The sequence below is a fragment of the Populus trichocarpa genome, chromosome 13, assembly GCF_000002775.5.
Source record: "Populus trichocarpa isolate Nisqually-1 chromosome 13, P.trichocarpa_v4.1, whole genome shotgun sequence".
NCBI classification, from domain to species: domain Eukaryota; kingdom Viridiplantae; phylum Streptophyta; class Magnoliopsida; order Malpighiales; family Salicaceae; genus Populus; species Populus trichocarpa.
The window spans coordinates 14,846,476-14,869,089 of NC_037297.2; the positions used below are offsets into that span (position 1 = coordinate 14,846,476).

The following is a 22,614-nucleotide window of genomic DNA, read 5'->3' on the forward strand; positions in this document are numbered from 1 at the left end:
TGATTCACTCAGTTGACTTGTTTTTCTTCCTTTTTTTTCCAGACTGAGTTTTTAATCAATCCCAGGATTATTGGCTGTGTCCCAGGTTGCTTTTACACATTTTTAGCAAATGTGTTGCTAGGTTTTCCCATGTTAGTAGATCATTTAGGACACGAACAGAGTCATTATCGTATCCTACGAGCTAAATCCATTTCATGGGACAGACAAGTTAACATTTGCTAACCACATATTACTTACTGACAGTAAAATGAAATGGAAGTGATATTTCAGAAAATTTTCTTGATTTTAAAACAAATACACTCAATCCAGACACGTACCAAATCAATTGCTTAATAGAACATAGTCCTTCTAGGGACATAACTAGTAGAAAATAAGCTAGCTTAGAATACATGCATCTCTGGATTCAGACAAACAAATCCATTTATATCTTAGGACTGACTTTAGAAACTGTAAATTGATCATCAACTGAGAAGACTAGATGCAATTGTTGGTGAGCCTTTTAATGGTGTGATCTTTAACACCGAGGCAGATCAAGTGGGGGAGGCTGTACAGACTGCAACTTGCCAACTCCATTCTCAACTAGAAAAGCCATACCCAAACCCCAATTGAGATGTGAATCTAAATGACAGTGCATGAACCAGATTCCTGTTTCAAATTAACCATGTAAGCCAATGCGAGGCATCATATCAGTCAATCTGTTCAATATTGAAACCAAACTAAATATATTAAATGTATATGCATATTCTCCGTGTTACCTGGATTATCAGCCTCGAACCGGATGGCTACCCATCCACCAGGAGGGGTTCCAATGGTATTCCTATATGGTGGATCAATGAGGTTGAACCTTGCTGGATCTGTTTGAGGGTTGAAGTTACCAAAGCCTGACCCTATAACTGCGAAATGGTATCCATGGAGATGCATTGGGTGGTCCTCAACTGTGACTATACTGGTATCCTGCAACACTATTTGTACCTTCGCACCAAATTTCAATTTGTAAAGCTTAGTTGATTTAACAGGCTGCCATAGTCCTCGGCTGACGTTGCCAGTGTAATCAAATTTTACAGGGGGGACAGGTGGAAAGTCTGTGGTAAAGATTCCAGGTTGGCCTTGGTAGTAGGCCTGCATTAGTGAGTTTCTTTTTGGGAGTACAAAAGACATATTGTTTATGCTAGCTGCGAAACGAGTTCCATTTGGACCTTGGCAGCGAGGGCTATTAGGATTGGTGCAGTTGATGAGTCCTAGCCCCACTGTAAAAAATAGGTTTTCATCAATCTGAAGTGGGACTTTAACCTTGGAAGGGCTCCTTAGACGGGAAGTGAATGCAATCGCACTGTTTGTGTCGTTGAAGCCTGGGAGTCGTGGGAAGATGGGTGTTGACTGCTTTCCTTTCTTGGCATTGCGAGGAGCTGTCTTGTATTCAAGGATTGCAGTTGTGGTGGTATTGTCAAAAGGTGCGTTGGCTGAGTTATAGGCACGAGCTGCCATGTAGTAGTGACCTGGGGTTTGATCAGCAGTGAGGAGGACATCAGTTGTCTGACCAGGAGCTATCATGATGACTGAGGTTGTGAAAGGTTTGGTGTAGGCAGCATCTACAGCAACTACTGTCAGTATATGGTTGGCCACTCCAAAGAAGAGTTCTTGGTTCAGGGCAGAATTTATGACCCTTAGGAGGATTGTTTCCCCAGAACCCACAGGAAATCTCACAGTTTCTACATTGTCAAAACCACAACAGAAGTGATATTATGATCAATGGTTAGTGGAAATTAACGTTACAGATTAAAATTAGAGCTGAATAAATCTGAAAGCAAAAAAAAAAAAAAAAAAGAATAACTGGCGAACCTTGCTTTGAGCATCTATAGAGATCGCCAGGTTGGCCATTGATGGTATAAGCATCGGATATATTTGGTGCTGCACCTGTGAAATCTGCTATCCTCAAGACATCCATAGGGTTCCTGTCCCACCACTCCCCTGTTAATCAACAACATAATCAGCTTCCAGTTATGCCACCATCTAATGGTTTGAAGACTTTGGATTGAAAATGAAAGACGGGTTACCGAGAAGAATGGGAATTTCTGTCCTGGGCATAGGGAATGGATATGGAGAACCCAATTTAGGATGAATGATTAGAGCACCATAAACGGTGGCTCTAAGCCATCTGCTATGAGCATGCCACCACAAAGTCCCCTCTTGATTTTCAATTGTGAACCGGTATGTATAACTCCTTCCTGGTCGGATGGGGCATTGAGTGACACGATCAGGTCCATCCGCCCACGGATTTCGCAGCTGTCGGATTCCATGCCTGATTAATCCAGACAACAACAATTGATCATGAGTTAAAACATCCATGTATGTATATGCAATTCTCTTTTTTTCTCATCTACTTGCATAAGATGTTCGACAATTACCAGTGGAGGGTAACATTGTATCTAGCATTATTTACTGCTTTGATCACAAGAGTATCGCCATCGCGCACTTCCAATGTTGGTCCTGGAAACAGTCCATTCACTGTAATTGTGTTATGGGTTCTGCACAGCCTCTTCACTGGTTTAGCTTGAATCTGTTTCCATCCACACGAAAAGGGAAAAAAAGGAATTTACTTCACAGCTTTATATTCTATCACAAGCAAAAGATAAGAAGATAGTAACGAAGAGAACACATACAACAAACTCTCGGTAGTGAGTTTCTGCTTCAGAGAAATGAGCTTGGAAACTGAAGATTACAAAAATGCTAAGAAAAAGGCAGTAGGAAACTTGCTTGACAGTCAAGTTACGAGTCTCCATTGCTGTGTAAGCTCGTTATAGATGATGTGTGAGATATAGCCTAGAATGACTGTCTATTTATAGTAAGATAAAGCGGGAAAGGACAGGACTTCAACTTTCCTTTCTTCTCTGAAAGGGATGTTTTGGGCAGATGAGATTATATGAGTCAACAATGAGACTCGGGAGTTTGAGGACAGTTCAGTCCAACCATAAAGGGATTTGGTGCACCCACTTGCCCCCATCAATATTTTGATCAACCAAATGAAGATCCTGCGCTTAAAGGACTAGGGCACAGACGAGGGACCAATCATAGGATCATGCTGCTGAGCAGTTCAACTCATTTTGCCATGGTATTTGGAGGCTTGCCTTAAAAGGCTCGATACCTTGGATTTGTTTATAGCATAGCGGCGAGTTAACTTGTTTCATTACATAAGCAAATGATTCGAAGTTAAAATCTTCTCTTCTTTCTGTAGGCTATACGTGCTAAAAGCAGGTCTGAGTTCTTCAGTTAGGAGGTAGGTATCAATAATTCTTCTTGTTTTTTACTTGATTGGCTCTTTATGTAATAGGAGTCCTCTTCCCCACTTGCTTCACACAAGGTGATCATATGCAGGCTCCAGGCTCTAGTTGGAAAACCATGCTATTAATATTAAATCCGATGTATATTGAATTATCATATCGTTAGTTCATCAGATAATATATATATATATATTGAAATTTTGAGAAGTGGTTTAGTTATGATGCTCAGAGAGTAATTAAAAATATTTTATTAATTACTCTTTGAATGTGCTTTTAAAAAATAGATGCAAATAGAAGAGAAAAATTGAAGATATTCTTATCACTGTTGATAGATCATGAATTTTATTCTCTTTTCTATTTATATTTGTTTTTTTTTATAATATGGAACCATAAATTCTTTCTTCAATGTGGATCCATAAATTAATAAGCAGGACGTGGCTGGTTAGTACCATAAAAGTTTTTACTTAGGATTATGCTGAGAAATGATCAAAATTATGAGAGTTTAATTTCAACTGAATGAAAAATAGCATTATTTCATAAGATTAAAATTATTAAACTAACAATATAGTAAATGAAAAAAAAAACCTAATACATTCTAGCCTCGTCATGATTAGACAATTAATCAGGTACAGAATCAATTGTTAGCTCAACCATTGTACACTACCTGTCAGCCCATGTGGACCAATCAATTCTTCGTGGCAGTAAATAAAATACAAGAACAAATGTTCGTTTTCTAGCATATGATTAAATCTCAAGGTATAGAAAATCTCAGGACAGTTAGGGTAAGGTTGAATTTTGGTTTAGGGTTTGGTGGAATGAGTAGAAGTCAAGTTATGATGTTATGTTTTCTGTTATTGGTCCACTTGTTAAGAATGTTAGAAAATAGTTTTAACCCTAAAGTCCATTCTTGACCCATGAGCTCAATCTTCTTTCAATGGATTTTTTTAACTCGTTATATTTTACAAGATAGCCTCGAGAAGAGGAGTGATTTTCAAGATAGCCTTGAATATCTACCACCGGTTTGGATTTGGATTTGGATTTGGATTGGAGTGATACTTGAAAACGAAGAGGGCATTACAAAATAATCTTATAAAATTCAAATACCAAAAAATATTAACAATTAAATTAATTAAAATCCACTTACGTAATACATGAGATACACATCCAACTAGATTTACTTTCAATGAAAGGATTTTGCAAGACTATCACGCACTCTATAGATAGGGCTTTGGTGAAAAAAGCATGGATTGTCAAGGAGTAGCATTCGATTTTTAAACAGCCTACCTACGGTAGTTCTTACTTGTTTGTCAAACAGATTAACTATATATACATATATATATATATATATATATATATATATATATATAAACATCAATCAAGGCACTGATCAATTCATAAAGTACCTTTTCCACTATATTAGGTGATAAAATTGAAATAAGAGGCCAGACCAGTCTGCTCGAGCAACTTCTTGTCGTCTTCCTGAACTCCCTCCCCCAAAATTTCTTTGGAAAAATACATCATCAGGGACACCTGTAAACCCAGAATCCCATAGATCTTAATGAATTAGGTAGGCCGCCAACTGATTTCAAATAGTATGATCTTGCACCCAAAGTGGAAACTTGATACTCATAGATAGGTGTTCCCTCATAACAATGTTCCTTGCCTGTTCTATTGAGACAGTTTGCATAGTAATCTGACAGCAACTTTCTAAGACAACATCTGCCCAGATCCAGTGATCTACCAGGGTGATACTCACGTAATACTACTCATACCGGTAATCATCGGATTCCAATATAGAAAAAATGACGCCTTAAATTCAAATCTAAGAAGACAATTGACAAAATGTTTTTTATTTAAAAATACATTAAAATAATAATTTTTTATTTTTAAAAATTCATTGTTAACATCAACATATCAAAACAATCCGAAAACACCAAAAAAATAATAATTTAAAGCAAATAAACAATATTTAATTTTTTAAAAAATTACTTTTAAAATGCAAAAACAGTCAAATTAGAGCAGAATACATCAAATTTTGACTTCCAGACAGGACTTTTCAGGTTCACCGATGTGCACGCAACATTAAGCAAAAAATAACAAAAGATACATTGCAAAAAAGAATACATCAAGAGAACAAAGACACAAACCTGTTCTGTGTAAAAATTGAAAGAATATCCAAATAAATTGTGAAAATCTGGCACAACATTTCCAAAACCGCTCAAACAGAACTGGCTGGCCACGATGGAGGCTGACAACAATCTGGCAGGGAAATCTCATGGTAAACTACGAGTCCAAAGAGAGCATCAGTGCAGAGCTTGAACAATCCATTCAACTCGCTGACAAGTAGCGCAGTAATTCCAGATCAGATGCAGCTCCCAAAGCTGAAGCAAAATGCCTGCTGATCAGGGGAAACACATTAAGCAAAACACACTTTATATTTGAGCTATCTGCTGATTCAATGCCTGAAATGACTTGATTTTTGACTCGCAAATATTAAGAAACTGGGACAATAATGTAGAGTCCCCGGTCACTATCTTCCTTGCAACATCAAGGGGACTCCATGTCTTCAATTCTTGGGAGATCCGATCACCAAGTTCAGCCTCATTTATTGATGGAATTAAACTTTCCAGAACGTGAAAAACACGCCCAGGCCCTTCATCTTGTTCCTTTTTCCTAAGAGAGGAAAGTATAATTTCCACACTCTCATCCTCTGGTCTGTCAATCTGACCTCTGATCCATTTTGCAACCTCCTTAACTATATCACATAAAGACTGGATTGAATCCCTAATGTCATTAAACACCAGAGACGAATGCTGGTCCACAGGCCCACCTTTCTTCTTTTTCTTTCCAGATGGAAGAGAAGATCGAACACAAGATTGAATCACAAGACCATGCCAGGCCAATGGCTCTGTAACCAATTGCACTAAAATTGGAAGATCAACCCTTGGAGAGCAAATAAGAGACTCCATGGATTTGATCTTCTCTGAAATATATTTCACCAGCAAAGTATCCACTACGTACCAAATACCACGGCCACACTGATCTCCATTAGGCTGTAAGGGCTCGTGGGAATTCAAATTCCAAGCATTCAAAAAGACAGCAAAGTTTATCCAGTCAATCTCGTCTGAACCAAAAGCCTGTGTCAAATCCAAAAATTAAAATGCATCCAAGTTCTAGTGATATTTAAGTGATCCATATTGGGCGACTTGAATAAAGCAAGCTTGTGATCACCAGTAACTAATCTTTTTTAAAGATGACAATTTTAACAAAAGCACATGCTTTATAAGATATATTAACTTGGTGTGCATCTAAAGGAATGGAAAAAAGATAAAGACAACCTGCCTAATACTGAAATGCTTTCACACCTACAACAATGTGTCTCATACCTATATCACCTCATCTGAATGTGAATCAGAATTATACAACCACATCAACAAGAATACCATGAAAAATAATAGAGAGCAGTAAGAAAAAGCAAGGAATAAGATTGACAGCACAAGTATACCTCAAAGGATTTTACACCACTGGAAACACCCATAACCACTTCAACTGCATCACTTAAAGAAAAGCCTAACATCTTTGCATGGCGCTCAAGCAAAAACTTAAACTCTGAGGAGATTTTTGACCCAGATACGGACCCATTTTCTTCAACACTCTCCTTAAGTGATGCTGAAGCATTGTGAATAGACAGATAAATCATCCGAGGGAGAAGGGATTTCTTTTCAATAACTCCCCGCACATTTTCTTCCCTTTCTTTTGTCTATATTCAAGTCAAAAAATAAACATAAAGGGCATTAGGAACACACAGAAAGTCCATCAAGTATATGGATTGCTATTGCCATATATTACATACAAAAGCAAGTCAATGAATGAAGTTCCTTACCAAGTTTTCCTTGGGACAATATGATACTCCTTCAAATGGACCTGGGAAATGAATCGTTTCAATATACAAGAGAAATCATAGAGAGACAGGAAATAAGAAAACACCACTGTTACCCAAACCATCATAGCTTCTTCAATACCACTGAACATAATATGGTTTTAAAGATGTAGATATTAATAAACAAAGACCACATGACTAACCTAAGAGATAATTTTTCTCTGTAGTTGGTGTCCACCAAGGCCGTGATTGGAAATCTTCATTGAATGTCAAGTTTTTGGATCCAATCTCATTGGAGAGCTCAACAAAGTGAACCCCGCCATTCAAGTTTTCAAGAACACCCTGAAACACAGCATATTCATCAGACACAAAGGTATGGTGTTGAAACAGATAAAAGTGATACATACCTCTTCTTCTTCAATGTTATCTGCCTTTTGTTTTAGCTGTAGAATGGGTGTCTCAACCCTTGCAACTAAATACTGATTAGATCGTTGCAATCGCTCCTTGAATTGAACAAACTCTATTACCTGAAATACAAAGTAACAGGATTGTCTTGAATCTTGATTACACAAATCTATTTCAATACCATATCCCCTTCAATCTAAGGGCATGTTACCAGATTCATTGGGAGAAAGAAAGATACAGAACAAATGTTTTAGATAGATAAAGGCAATGACCAAAAAGTGCAGAAAGCAGTCATCCACAGGTAGACAATAGAATCAAGTAATTGGAAAGATAGCCACACGCAATGAACTGGAAAACAATTCCAGGAACATCTAAGATTCATTTTAAAAAAGAAACTCGCCTTAAATTTTTAACACAGAATAAAAATAATTATATTGATAATGTGGCATACTTTAGAATAGTTTCTGTGGCGATAAGCAAGGAATGTCAGATCAGCAGATTCCCTGAAGTGGTCATCCATAAACCTGAGATAATCTTTCAGCAGATTATTTAAATCCCCCCAAAGGGGAGATACCAACATCTGCGGCAAGATGTGATGAGAAACAGTTTCCATCAGAATATTCTTCACGTCCAAGGATTTATACCTACACAGAGATTTAGAGAGCTGCTTTAGACCTTAGGAAAACCAAAGTGATTTGATGAGTATAAAGGGGGGGGGGGGGGGGGATAACCAAGTGGCTAGACAGAATTTGAAATACAAACCAAAAGGTAACAGTATTTCATCAACTAACAATGTGAAATATATATTAACGTATGTTACCACTCATAAGCTAACGAAATTGCACCCAAGTGTGAATACAAGTGCAGCAACAAGATCTTGTACTGCCATATATATCTGCCAAATACGACCAAACACAAAAATTAATTTCAAGAATGTGAAGTTCCCAACACAGCAAACAGTGTCCAGAAGAAAACAAATGGTTTCACATGCATAGCACTTGTATCCACTAATCCTTTATTTGTTTTCCTCCAAAACACTTAATACATGCTTTCTTCTCATTCATCAAGCAGAATTTCTAGTGCAAATTAAATGTGTTCAAGGTGGCACAGATGTAATATAACCCACCCCCACCAAAGCTTAAATCATTATAAAGATTTGGAACTCTTAAAATGCCATGTTTGAAATTACAATACAATATCAGCAGTGAAAAAACATCTTACCTTCGAATAGTCAGGCCAAACTCCAAAACCATAATTGCCTCTATGAAGTAGCCAAGATGTCTTGTACGCCAGAATAGCTATTTAAAAAGAAAGGGAAAGAAAAAACAAAAAAAAAATGCAATGAATATATATATATATATGAGCATAACCTCAAAGAGAACAATACAGTAGTCAATTAAATAAAGAAAATCTTGTAACTAGCAAACCAATTCATGAAACAAGTTCTGGAATAATGCAAGAGCACGCACGCACAAGTAGCCATAAATCCATGTGTTGTGTGTGCACGCATACTAACCTAGACATCAACTTTTAGCAGTGTCACCTCCATTATTAGGCAACAACGAGGTAATGAGCATCAGAGTATAAACTTCTTAAGAACAAGATAGGATCATGTCAAAATATCCCACAAGAAAATTTTCTTAAGTCAAATAAACAATATTTCATGGACTAAAGGAGACTTGTGGCACCATCTAGGGTAAAGTCCTTCTTAAGAAATCATAAAACCCATCCTCATATCCAGGCATCTACCAGTACATATGTGTCCACACATCTGATCCCAAAAAATGAAAGAATGAATTGAGATACCTGAACCAACACATTGCACACCATAGATAGCAGCTCTTCACCATGCATGCTCTCTTGTGGATCCAAATCCTTTGAAAGTGGAAGACTTTTACAATACATCTCCACCATTTGTACGGCACAGCCTTCAAGTTCTGAAGAAGCATGGATGAAGTTAATATCATTGAATCCAAAAAAAAAAAACATTGAATAAAAAGCCAATTTAATTAGAATGAAAGACATTACAATGAACAAAGAAAAGAAATAGACTAAAAAATACAAAATACAAGTGTAAAGAATGATCCATGCAATGCATCCAGGGGTTGTGCAGAAACAACATAAGGCTACAAAATACAAGTGTAAAGAGATACACCCAGGGGTTGTGCAGTTTGGATGTGCAAAAGATTGTGTGTAGGGTGAGCAAGTGTATGTGTGCAAAAGAAACAAAAGAAACACGCACCAAGCACAGGGAGCTTATACATGTTCCCAGTCAACTCCTGAATTTTGAAAATCGTGATTGACTGTCCAAGCACTTTAGTTGGTGCAGAAGCAGAGGAGTCCAAAGTTTTTATCAACTTTGCAAGAAACTCCGTCTTTTTATCTGGAGTTAAGACTTGCAGAAATGCCTCAACATCAGAACTGAAGCTTGCTAAGTGACCAAACCTGCATTAAAAAAAAAGGACTTCAGCTTAGATGGTCCAAAACTTTCCATGATTTTGCCTATAATTCTTACAAAAAAGACCACCAACATAAAGGAATACCAGAAACTTTTTGTAAGAACTGAGAATTTCTTTGAAGCATACAAATGACTGATAAATGGTTGTGAGGAGGAGATAAATTGTTCATCTAGTCTCGACTTCATATCCATTATTTGCCAAACACAGAAACAAAAATATTTTGGATGATTACAGACTTCGTGCACAATTACACTCAGCAGCTAGTTCCACACAAGTTGGGAAGTAAAGAACAAGGCACATACTTGAGGAAATATAGCATTAGAGCCTCCACAATATCATCATCATTGCCCTTTCCATGTAATCGCTTCCTCCTCTCAATTTCAAGAGTTGCCAAGTATGGACACCTAATAAAATCATTACTGGTGTCTGCTTGTAATTTTTTCACAAAAGCTAATGAAGTCGATATTCGAGAATGAAACTGCACATCCAATTTGCAAAAATCAAAATCTGCATAAAAAGTCATAAAAAGATCTGCAAGTATGCAGATACAACAGAAAATACAAACTACATATAAAATTCAAGGGTGGTAAATATGCACCACATCATCTGCCAATTGAGAGACTTTGCAATCCACGGGTTTTGGGGGATTAATTGGATCATTGTTGGCTCCGTTGCTCCAGCTGCTGCCATCCTCCAGCAAACAGCCTAGATAATGTAGGAAGCACTCCCAATCATCAGGGCTGCCAGACAAACCAAACAAGATTAACAGCTAAAAAAATATATGTCCTCAAATGAAATGACCAAAATAGAAAATTTCTGGATTGGAAACAGGAAACAATTAGATGCATCACAATCTCTAGCAACGAGTTTCAACTACTCAATGTTCTACAGCAGTCAAACTTTAGCAAAAGCCATGCTGGTGCGTGTAATTTGAACATGCAGGGAGCAAGCAAATTCATAGAAAACCCGAAAGAAAATAAAAGGTGGCTAACAAGCAGCAAGAGGGGGAGTGTGGATTATCTATCATATGGGAATGCTTTAAAAACAGTCAGGTGATCCATATAAGGGCAACAGCAAACTTTCAGACCTCATTGACACTAGGGCAGAATTCAAAATAAGGTGTCAGGCTCCTAGTTGCAAATTCTATTCCTAAAGGACCTAGAAATTAGTTATCTGAAGCCATGACAAGGCTATTTTCATTGAAAAAATGTAAAATCTCCACAATAGGAGTATCAGAATAATAATTCCATGACTTCTAAAAACTTGCTACGAGCTTCGAATTGTGGGTTTCCAATAACTGGCTGTTTTCACAAACTATCCCATCTGCTAAAGCAAACAGCTTGTTTTCCCTCTACGATTACAAGAGGCTATTCATTTTTCCTGCATAACGCAACTGCAGCCTTTTTGATATCATGGTTCAGTAATCCCCGACTTATACGTCACAGCTGTCCTCTTTAGAACATCCTAAACAAATCAATCAAACCCAAATCTAACCATAACACCTAAAAATAAAGAAAGAAAATTAACAGAGGCTAATAATGCAGCCAGTAGAAGAAATAAACAGCTAAAAATGAAAAGAAGAGAGAGAGAGAGAATTTTCCTGGTTCTTTTATTACAATTTACAACACACAACGTAACACTATATTATCTAAGTTGTGTCATCTTAGCTGCCTCAGTTGGTGATAAAAATCTCAAAACTGAATTCTTGAAAGAAAACTGTCACATGCATACCATAGTTCTAAAATCTTCTGATATATGTTGGCACTTGTAGCATAGTCACCTGACCGAGCAAGAAGCCTCCCCTGTCAACTTAAAGTCAAAGAGTACCAGGTTGATAAGGAAACCAACAAGTAAAAAGAAAGAAGTTCCAAGAAAATGCATGCAAGACAGCGAGAGATAATGTGTTCTAAATTTCTATAGCAACAAAGTTGCATGAAAACTTAAATGTTGGAAACAAAATGATGAAAGGAAACTGTATATATATATAAAGAGAGAGAGAGAGAGAGAGAAAAGTAGGGCAAGGTGAAAGTACAACCAAAACCATGAGCATAGATGATTAAGCCTTCATTAGAATTCATTTGAATGAGCAGGTGTTATTTATCAGCAGAAAAGCCTATGTGGCCTATAATATTATACAGGCATGCCCCTTTCAGTATTGAGCCCAAAACTTGATAGTCATTATGCTAAGAATTCAAGTTTACATGGCATAATCCTCATAAAGTTGTGTGGAAGTTCCACTTCAACTCTCTAGTGGAATGTAAGTCACAGGTCATCTAGTTTGTTTGCACCTAGTTCCATTTTAACAAATCTCAGTTTCCATTCTAGCTTTCTTTTAGAATACCTCTTTAGTCTTGCCCATAATAACTCACCTTCTATTTACTTGACAAGTTCAGTTTCTCATCCCAAAAACAATGAAGAAATATAATAGCTACACAGAAAATCCATAAGATGTGCATTATCTTATGTATAAATTCAAAAATGTAAAATATTACTATATTGTCAACAGAAGTACTTTTAAGATAAAAAAACCAAGACATAATGTTTCAGAAAATACCTGTATACGTAGCTTATCAACTTCAATCATTAATAGTGATCCCAATTGCCCCGAGAGAATTTCCAATGCATCACCATACTTTTCTTGTTGTTCTAATATGGAAATATAGACCATAAGAGCTGCAACAGAGTTTTTACACAATCAGAGAGGAGATCATTAATGAATGATAGTTGTTCAAATTTTGGCAACAGATATGGAACTCACCTTCAGGCTCATGCAAGCTGTGGGAAGCTACATGCTTCTTAAGTAACCCTTCAGCTAGCATTGCTAGTTTCTCTCCTCCATTGCCACAAAATACCTGCAAGAAGATCAGAGCAAACAAAATAAGCAGCAAAACAAGACATTCCACCCAGGCAAGAAGTGTTTTTCAATAAACAAGCATTCTAAGGGCTGCACATGGGTTGCATGTGGAAATACAGCAAGAAGCTTCTTAAGAGAAATGCTGTTTAGTTTTTTACCCTTTCATGACAGAAATGGACATAACCAAATACATAAACTATACACTAGGCCAGGACCCATTCTACAAAGATCAATTCACAGAAGTAGAACAGATAAAACAAATGCTAGATAAACAATGAATTAGGTCACTAGGCAACACAATCCAGAACACCAAGAGAAAAAAAGGTTACAAGTGCAACCCCACCTGGGCAGCATCAACCTTTTTCTGTTGGGATGAAAAAAAAAACAAGAAGAAAAGAGAGCAAAGGAATGAGGGACAAGAATGGAGAAATCACCTTAATTATTGCTTCAGATAACTAAGTGTTCAATTACAAACTTAGATTACATTGAGTCCATGAGTAAAGTACCAGGAACTGGCATCTCGACATCTAAAATTGATCCAATAGGTAAAGAAGCAGAGTAACATGATGATGATTTAACAGAAAAAGTTTTTTCATGTACATCCAGCAAAAGTTCAGGTAACTCCACTGTAAAGGTGACATCCACAATAAGTACATTGTGAGATGGATGACCAAAGGAATGAGAATGTAATTTGGCTTTGACAAGTGTTAAATTGGAGGACAGAGATCAGATCATAATGGCCTTAGTTTCAGATATTAACTCGCTAAAAAAATAAAAAGAAGGAAAATCTAATACTCCAAGCCCTTAATTTGTCAACATCAAGATTGCTTAGGTGTTCATGTTCCCAGTGAAGCAGTTGGGTGTCAATAAATAACTTGCAAGAGGCAATGAAGGACAAGTTACTCACAGCGTAGATCATAATCTCCCCACAAACTACCCCATGCACTCCAATATGTTATTTGTAAATGGCAAAGCCAAGTTAGCCAACAGTCAAATTTTGTACCATTTACAGTTCTCAAAGTCTTTAAGCGAAAATGTGAGATGCATGCATGAGCTCCCAATTTTATATCTTTTTTTTTTAAAAAAAAAAGGGATTGCAGTGCTTCAAATATGAAACCAGATCAGACTGTTGAACCGCTGCAACCTTTAACAGATTCAATCTTGGCTTTGCATACTGCAGGTTTTTGGAGCAATCTAAATTGCATGCAAGGATTTTCTTAAGAATTTGTTTTGCTTAAAAAATATCTTGTTCAACACACGTGTCTTCAATTATATTGCATTGTTAAAAGATTTATGGTTACATTCTTCCAGCAAGTAACCTCATCTGTTCATTCCTTTTCTCAATTTTGAATGTTCTGTGTTAGCAGTAATCTAATTGGGCATGAATGCAGACGTTCAAAACTTAACTAAGAGCATGCCAACAACAGCAACAAAGCATTAATCACAAATTGGTCGGAGCCAGCAATAAGGATCCTTTGACACCAATCCACCTCAATATCAAGATTTTGAGCATACAAATTTTCCAAATTCTAAGGTTGCACAACATGAAGCGAGGGTGATATTCATCAGTTAAATCAATGAGCCTTTCACCATAACACCGATAAAAGCTATATAAAACCAATAACTTATAATAATATATGCACTATGCACACACAATGTGACAAGAAATGTTAGTAGCTTAAAGAATAAATACTATAAAATAATGAGCACATGCTTAACAATATACAAGAAGGGAAGGCTGCTATGACCTGTAATTGGATGCTACAAACTGCCCAGAGCAAAAACCTCTCTTCACCAACAAGCTTGTACATTTTGATGGCTGTCTGCCAGATGATGACATCATAGTTAGAAAGCATTAGCCTAATTGTCCCACAATCTGCATCAAGCAGATGTCAGGACATAGCAATGAAGTTCACATATAGCATACAAGAAAAAGAACACTAACCTGCTGCTGCTTCACAAATGAATACTCACGAACATAACAATTGAAAAGTCCCATCATTAGTTCCAAATTGCTTGGAAATTTACTGCAAGCATACTCATAGCATCCAGTAGCCAAATCCACTGATTATATTTAAAGGGTAAAAAAAATTAGAGTCTTCCGATATAATGTATAAAAACAGAGAATCTCGGAGCAGTAAAGATATACTAACAGCGATCAAGCCGTTGAAAAACAATCTGCAATGTACTGAGAGTTAGATCATCCATTAACAAGGAATCATTCTTGTATAAAAGCTCCTTTGCATTTAAGCAAACTGATAATGCCTCATCAGATTTACCCATCCTTTCCAAGATGAGTGATTTTAGCGCCTGCATCACCAGAACACGTCAATTACTCCAAATAACCCACCATTTCAATTCTAATACAATAAACATACACCATAACTCTAAAAGTAATTAACTCTAACTATTCCCCAAATAATCCCTCTATCATAAAAACCACATGCTCAAAACCAAACACTAAAGAAGCAAGATTTATAAACATTATAAACAACTGGGATGGCAGCACGACAAGCATTCGCCACTTAATCCCCGGATAAAAAAATGACCAAATGTCTGCACATACATACACGCGCAGGCACAAGCACACCTTGCAAATTTGCTCAGACAAACAAATAACTGAAAAAACTACAATTAATTATGTCAGTTACTAAAGAAAAAAAGCTCAAAGCTAACACCCTAAGCAGAATCCAATTAGCAAAAGTAAACACACAAAATCACTTCACTTTACAGTAATTAGCAATCAAGAGCTGAGTCAATCTAAGAAATATTTGAAGTCTTACGAGTGCGTAAGGTGAATTAGGGCATTTAGCGAGGAGCGAAGTGGAGTGTTTAAGCGCATTCTTGAACTGACGAGAATCGATTGCATCCCAAATCGGTCTCACTCGCCGTTCCGGTATCCCTCCGGCTAACCCAAACTTCGATGCCATTGAAGCTTTTTCTCTTTTCTCGAAATAAATAGGGTTTATTAGCTAGGGTTTCAAATATTTCTTTCTCTCTGTGTAAGTGATCAGCTAACTGACTTTTTTGGTTTCTGTTTGGAGGATATGGTTGTTTTTCAAATGGAAGGAAACCTAGCCAATGAATGAGGGTGTTTGGATACGGGACTGGAAGGGGACTGGAAGGGGACTGGACTGGCATGTGATGGTCTTACGCCTGGTTTGTCTGGGCTTTCGTTGATCAACCAACAAATTTTATGGACCATAGTATTTTAAATCAAAGGCCCAGAATGTGTTGGGGCGTTGCTTGATTGGGCTAGCCCCCAGTTAGATTATGGGGATGAATAGACCACGTCATTTTTTTTCTTAATGCATGCCGTTGCTTGATTAGGCTAGAGGCAATGTTTTGTCTTATTATTTTATTTTTTATTTTTTTATTTAAAAAATAATGTATTAGTTGATATTTTTGTGATAATTTTTATATTTAATTTGTTTGTGATGTTTTGTTTTTGTAATGATATTGAATGTTTTTAGTTTTTAAAGAGTAGGGTATAATTCATCTATGATTTTTTCTTATATGTGTGTTGGTTTTTATTACAAATTTTATGTATTTTTCTATTACAAATTTATTTTGATAGAGAAATTCATTAAACACAGTAAGGTAAGTTACCCGTGTTGTGATGTTAAATATTTTGATCTTCATTTGTCATTTAATTTTTTTACAGCATCTTAGTATTAGGTTGATGTTTTGTTTTGTAATCATATATATTTTTTTATCATGAAGTTAAATAAAAACTAGTTTAGGAAAAAAAAATTATAACCCCACTAAAGTCCATACCCCGGTTCACAAATTTAGTGTGCTAGCCCGGATTACCCTAGTGCATAGGTTTGATGAGTTCAACCACTGGCCGAATATGCATTTTGGTTTTTAGTTTATTAATTGTTTTTAATAGTTTTTTTCTTGATTTTATCCTTCAATATTTGATTGGTTGGGAAATAAATTGCATGATTTATTTATCTTTTGCTTTCTTTAGGGTTATCATTGTCTCAAATAAGTTTTTATTTTTAGGTTGGTTCTCAATTTTGTAGCCATATATTTTTATCATATAATTAAAAAAAATATTTTATGTATTTTTCCATTTAAAATTGAATTTTGATTCATGAAATCAATCAATTTAATTTGGGTCAACTCCCGCGCGATTTAGTTTAAAACTTGAGTTATGAAAAGAGTTAAGTGAGAGTTGTCACCTAATATTTTGATCACTAGGAACCCTAACTGGTCTCAGAGATCGGGCATGTGACTGATTGCGTAAAGGGAAGGTATTAGCACCTCAAATACGCTTTACCTAAGGTAAGCTGCATTGTTTAATTGTCTGATATATGTTAAGGTCTAAATATTGGTTTGTCTATGGTTTAAGAAAAGTCTTCATCAGTAAGGAGATCCTTATCTTATCTGGTAAAAATCTAATTGTTGTAATATCTAATACTGAGAATATGTTTTACGTATAAATTCGTTATCCCCGATACTAAAACAAAGCAAAATATTTTTGGGTTTTTTTTTGAAATATTGGTCTAGTTCTCATGGCTTTAATAAACTGGTTATTAAAGCCAAAATGCATGTTAGAACATATTTTGAATTTTTGTTGTATGAAAATACGATGTGATTTTTTTAAAAAACTTGGTCGCGTGCAAGAAAGCAAGACATTTTTTTTGTTTTTATAATTTTCTTTTTTGCAACATTTCAGAGAAAGCCGAGTATTTTAATACCGGATTCGTATCTTTACAGTATAAAAATACAAACCAATATTAAGAAAAATTTAGTGGAAAAATACTGGGGGAAATCATAAATTTTTTTGAAAGAATTTTGAATTTTTTTTTTTTTTTTAACTAGATGGACCCGGCCTACTCATTTTGGGCAGTGAACAGTGGAGCACTCTCCCCTGTTCACATGCAACATGAACAGTGGAGGAGTTGGGGACGACGAAGGAGAAGAAGCTGACCTAACAACAATGGCGGTGCTGGTGTTGACAGCAGCAGGCAGTGGCGGTGTTGAGGAAGAATCGCGCGGCGGACGGGGGATTCCAGATGGTGGTTCTTCTTCGTTTTTCTCTCTGTTTTCTTGTGTTTTCTTCTTCTCCTTGTTTCTGTTCTCCTGCTTCTATGTTTCTTTTTCGGTCTCTGATGATGGTGGAGCTGCTGTTGATGGCAGTGCTGCTGGTGCTAGCGGTGGCGGACTGGGAAGCTGAGGCTGGCCGATGGTTCTTTTTTCTGTGTTTTCATTGCCCTCTATTTCTGCCCTCCCTCCTTTTCTTTCTCCTTTTCTTTGTTTTGTTTCAGTTTCTCCTCTGTTTTTCTCCTCAAAAACTCTCCTTTGTTCCTCCCTATTTCCCACAAACAATTCCCCAGTTCCCTTTATTTTTTTTCTTCGTCTATTCGTTCCCTCTGTGTTTTTTGTTGTGCTATGTTTCCGTCTCTCTAAATTGTCCCTGTTCATCTCTTCTGTCTAAACTTTCCTCCTATTTTTTTCTTCTTTTTTCCCCCTCCTTTTTTCTTCTTTGGCTCTCGGTATTTATAGGTAGAGGGAGAGAGGATCACCCTGTCCTGTCCTGTCATGGTGCAGGGCAGGGTGGCGTGGGGCGGCTTTTGCCTTTGCAGAGCATGGTTTTCTTCTTCTTTCGGCATGGTAACAGGGTAAGGAGGCATGGGTTGCATTAATGGTGGCAGGATATGGGATGTGACTTGTCAGGATTTGTGCAAGTGGGAGGGGAAGAGAGTGAAATGGGCGTTGTAGGGGAACAAAATATCTTCTTCCCTTGCCTCTGCATGTGCCCGGGAAGGAGGAGAACAGTGTCGTTCAAAACGACACTGTTTCAGTTTTTTTTTTATGAGATCGGAAAAAAAATTGATTTTGAAGAATAACTCAAAAATAAAACATAACAATATATTTTTAAATAAAAATAATTTAAAAAATAATCTTTGTCATAACATTAAACACTCCTCCTCTGGAGTGGATGGAGGCATAACTCAAATGAAGTTGGACCTTCAAAAGAGGATCCCACACCGTTTAATTTACTCATCTTACCAATTAGTATTATTTATCAGATGATGTGCTGAAGCATAACTGCCATATACCACCACGATCATTGACAACCACCATCAATAAATGCGTTGGTTTGACAACATGAAAAATAAACAAGCGAACTGGTCGACATTTTTTTTTGGAGTATCATGTGGTTTTCCTAGACGCAATTGACCAGGCCATAGAGAGAGGCAGCTTCCTCATTTTCAAACGACTCTCCCTCCACTTATCCACCTCTGGCCTCCTCGCTGTCCCCTTCCTATGGGTCCATCGAACCTTCCTTTCGGTACTTCCTCTCGACCCATCTCCACAAGTCACGAGACATGGCACTGCTTTCAGATAAATAAAAGAAAAAATCTCTAAAAAGAAGTTCTGACCAGGGAAAATTACACTCAAACCTTCCAATTTTGGTATACGTTTTAATTAAGTCCTTTTTCTACTGGAAGTTTCAATTACATCACCCATATATCATAATTGATGCAATGCCAACATCCCATTACATTATAAATGTTCATATCATGTGCATCATATTTTCCTAAAAAACAAGTAATCTGAGTTTTTTTAAAAAAATTCTCACATGTTCACTCAAATAACCAAAGAATATATATATATATATATATATATATATATATATATATATATATATATATAAAGAAAATTTTAAATTAGGTATCTCCAAAATCATAATCTCTAGTAACTCTATGCTAATAACTTAAAGTGATATATGTTTATAAAATAATTACTAAATATTTAGCTCATTTTTATGGAAATAATAAATTATTTTTAATACATCATGTGTTTAAGGTTTTTTTTTCTTTTAATAGTGAAAAAAATTGAAACCAACTTGTATATGATGAAATCAAAGTCGTTTCTCATTTTGATTTTATGTAGACTACACACGGCCAATGGCGTATATTTATAAATACAAAACTTGATTCCCATTTAAACCAAAGATTCAAGGATTTATCACTGTGAGCTGTAATTAAAACTTCCAAAAGATGAGAGTCCAAATTGAAACCCATATTACAATTAAAGGATCTTAATTGAGTTTTGCCTAAAGAATAAAAGGGCAAAAAGTAAAAAAAAAACAAATTATTTAATTACCAAAATTGCCACTCAAGAATCTCTTTTCTTTTCTTTTCTTTTTATCCACGTCTGCCGTCCCGTCACTCTCACTCTCAACTCTCTCTCCTCCCTTTAAAACTTGAAAGTTGAAAGTACAAACCGCGTTTTCCAAGGACATTCCCGTCATTGCACCACCCACCCTCCCTCCTTTATTCCCTTCTTCTTCTTGTTCTTCTTCTTCAAAACTGCAACCACCGCTCACTCCAAACCTCCAGAACGCAGCCGTTTAATGCTCTTGCGAACCCTAAACAGCCAAACACAACCTTAAAAGATGGCGGCAGAGAACGGAGAGGAGAAGCTGATCGCTGTAGCACGCCACATAGCGAAAACGCTAGGCCACAACGAGTCAATGGCTGACGATATTTTGCAAATCTTCTCAAAATTCGACGGTCGTTTTTCTCGAGAGAAATTGGCCGATAAATTGACAACAGCAGGACAAGAAGAAGATCCTAGAGCTCTTGATCATACTATCAAGTCCTTAGAGCGTCAGATCTCGCAGTACGTCGCCGCCGACCACCCGATCTGGTCTGACTCTGCTGACTCCTCCGCCTTCCTTGACTGCGTCGACGAGTTAATTTCAACTGTGCGTGGACTCTCCGCCTCCAGTTCCGCCGGAGCGTATTTGGCACGAGCTGAGGATCTTCTTCAGCAGACTATGTTTCGGCTGGAAGAAGAGTTCCGTCTCTTAATTGAACGTGGTGGTGAGTCTTTTGAAACTACTAGATCTTATAATAACGGTAACGGAGAGTTAACGGAGGATAATAGTAATTTATTGTTTGATGATTCTGACGAGGATGATCATGACTATAGTGATAGTGAAATTCCGGTAGCGCAACGGTTAAGTAATTATGACGTCATAATTGATGCATTGCCGTCGGGGATTATTAACGATTTGCATGAGATAGCGAAGAGGATGGTGGTTTCGGGGTCTGGTAAAGAGTGTTCACACGTGTATAGTAGTTTCCGTAGGGAGTTCTTGGAAGAAAGCCTGTCGAGGTTAGGTTTAGGGAAATTGAGCAATGAAGAAGTGCAAAAGATGCAATGGCAAGAATTGGAGGATGAAATTGATAAGTGGATAAAAGCGGCAAATGTTTCCCTTCGGATTTTGTTTCCAAGTGAGAGGAGGTTGTGTGATCGGGTGTTTTATGGGTTGGGTTCGGTGAGTGACTTGTCATTTATGGAGGTTTGTAGGGGGGCTGTGGTTCAGATTTTGAATTTTGCGGATGCGATTGCGATAGGGAGTAGGTCGCCTGAGAGGTTGTTTAAGGTTTTGGATTTGTTTGAAACGATGAGGGATTTGATGCCGGAGTTTGAGTTTAATTTTAGTGATCAGTATTGTTTGGTTCTCAGGAATGATGCGTTGGGGATATGGAAGAGGTTAGGGGAGGCGATAAGGGGGATTTTTATGGAGTTGGAGAATTTGATTAGGCGGGATCCAGCTAAAGCTCCGGTGCCTCGTGGAGGGCTTCATCCAATCACACGATATGTGATGAATTATTTACGTGCTGCGTGTAGGTCAAGAGAGTCGTTAGAGCTGGTCTTCGAGGAGAGTGTGAATGTTGCTCCATCAAAAGATTCTACTTTGTCTTCATTGTCGGTTCAAATGGCATGGATTATGGAGTTGTTGGAGAGTAATTTGGAAGTGAAGGCAAAGATTTATGGGGATACTGCCTTGTGCTCTGTCTTCTTGATGAATAATGAGAGGTACATCGTGCAAAAAGTGAAGGATAGTGAATTGGGTTTGCTGCTCGGGGATGATTGGATAAGGAAACACACTGCAAAAATCAAGCAATACCTTTCGAGTTATCAGAGAAGTTCCTGGAACAAACTTTTGGGGGTATTGAGGGCAGATAGTAGCCCTGTGGCTGCTAATGTTGGAGGAAAGTCCATGTCTATGAAAGACAGGATTAAGGCATTTAATTCTCAGTTTGAGGAAATTTATAAATCTCACTCCCAGTGGATCATATTTGATGAGCAGCTAAGAAATGAGCTGAGGAACTCTTTATACAATCTAGTGATGCCAGCTTATAGAAACTTCATTGCAAGGTTTCAAAATGCTCCGGATGTTGGAAGGCATGCCGATAGGTATATTAAGTACACTCTGGAGGATATAGGCACCCAGATTAACGAGTTGTTTGAGGGAGTGAATGGATCCGCAGGTGGCAGGAAATGAAGGTAAGCCACTGCTTGTTGTACTATTGTGTATGAACTGGAGGAAAGTTTGTGAATTTTGGTGTTGTATGGATGTAATTAATGATTGTTGCCCTTAACTAGATATTTGAATGTGTTCATCACATTTTATTTTGCCTTTACCTTTGTCAATGAAAATTATGGATGCATGCTATGATCAATCAAGATGGTGTTCTGATTCCCATATGAATTGTATTTTTGTTTTTCTCTTTCTATGATCAAGGCTATTATACATTTGATTATAGTTATTACATGGAAACCAGCTTTATGCTGTTAATCTTATACCATAACCCAATCGCTGTATGCTGTCAGCTATCTATTCCGGCCTTGCATAATCTCACTTGTACACACTGGTAACTTGTAAATAGTGGAATATCCAATTGAAAAGCAGACTACTTTTTAAAT

The 22,614-nt window shown here is 37.0% G+C and overlaps 3 protein-coding genes across 4 annotated transcripts; 1 reads left to right on the forward strand and 2 right to left on the reverse strand.

Moving 5' to 3' along the window:
• Window positions 1-264: 264 nt before the first annotated feature.
• Window positions 265-2,840, reverse strand: LOC7497422 (laccase-3). The gene is made up of 6 exons (XM_002319919.4): window positions 2,661-2,840; window positions 2,406-2,557; window positions 2,055-2,299; window positions 1,840-1,968; window positions 756-1,709; window positions 265-645 (listed from the first exon to the last, which is right to left on the reverse strand). Exons 1-6 carry the CDS (start codon window positions 2,778-2,780, stop codon window positions 515-517), a joined length of 1,731 nt encoding a protein of 576 aa, XP_002319955.1. The 5' UTR covers window positions 2,781-2,840; the 3' UTR covers window positions 265-514.
• A 1,539-nt stretch (window positions 2,841-4,379) lies between these two features.
• LOC7464715 (N-terminal acetyltransferase B complex auxiliary subunit NAA25) lies at window positions 4,380-15,928 on the reverse strand. Of its 2 annotated transcripts, XR_008057114.1 has the most exons (20): window positions 15,660-15,928; window positions 15,030-15,186; window positions 14,822-14,940; window positions 14,625-14,699; window positions 12,781-12,874; window positions 12,577-12,695; window positions 11,754-11,824; window positions 10,621-10,762; window positions 10,325-10,500; window positions 9,806-10,008; window positions 9,370-9,500; window positions 8,785-8,861; window positions 8,384-8,458; window positions 8,015-8,207; window positions 7,566-7,685; window positions 7,362-7,500; window positions 7,162-7,202; window positions 6,784-7,038; window positions 5,426-6,415; window positions 4,380-4,808 (listed from the first exon to the last, which is right to left on the reverse strand). XR_008057114.1 is itself a non-coding variant. In XM_024583765.2 (19 exons), exons 1-19 carry the CDS (start codon window positions 15,804-15,806, stop codon window positions 5,711-5,713), a joined length of 3,039 nt encoding a protein of 1,012 aa, XP_024439533.1. In that variant the 5' UTR covers window positions 15,807-15,928; the 3' UTR covers window positions 5,247-5,710. The 2 variants fall into 2 exon arrangements, 1 of the variants encoding a protein (XP_024439533.1); XM_024583765.2 differs by lacking the exon at window positions 4,380-4,808 and having other exon boundaries at window positions 5,247-6,415.
• A 4,145-nt stretch (window positions 15,929-20,073) lies between these two features.
• On the forward strand, window positions 20,074-22,370 carry LOC7464716 (exocyst complex component EXO70B1). The gene has a single exon (XM_002319365.4). It carries the CDS (start codon window positions 20,291-20,293, stop codon window positions 22,190-22,192), a length of 1,902 nt encoding a protein of 633 aa, XP_002319401.1. The 5' UTR covers window positions 20,074-20,290; the 3' UTR covers window positions 22,193-22,370.
• Window positions 22,371-22,614: the final 244 nt, after the last annotated feature.

Bases quoted from the DNA above. Each gene is read 5' to 3' on its own strand.
- LOC7497422 (XM_002319919.4), bottom strand. From the start codon at position 2,780: ATGGAGACTCGTAACTTGACTGTCAAGCAAGTTTCCTACTGCCTTTTT. The intron at 2,558-2,660 runs GTATGTGTTCTC...GGATGGAAACAG, and splicing joins CTCACTACCGAGAGTTTGTT to ATTCAAGCTAAACCAGTGAA. The intron at 2,300-2,405 runs GTAATTGTCGAA...TGGATTAATCAG, and splicing joins TACAATGTTACCCTCCACTG to GCATGGAATCCGACAGCTGC.
- LOC7464716 (XM_002319365.4), top strand. From the start codon at position 20,291: ATGGCGGCAGAGAACGGAGAGGAGAAGCTGATCGCTGTAGCACGCCAC.
- LOC7464715 (XM_024583765.2), bottom strand. From the start codon at position 15,806: ATGGCATCGAAGTTTGGGTTAGCCGGAGGGATACCGGAACGGCGAGTG. The intron at 14,700-14,821 runs GTTAGTGTTCTT...ATCATCTGGCAG, and splicing joins CATTTGTGAAGCAGCAGCAG to ACAGCCATCAAAATGTACAA. The intron at 7,039-7,161 runs GTAAGGAACTTC...ACTTGAATATAG, and splicing joins ATTGTCCCAAGGAAAACTTG to ACAAAAGAAAGGGAAGAAAA.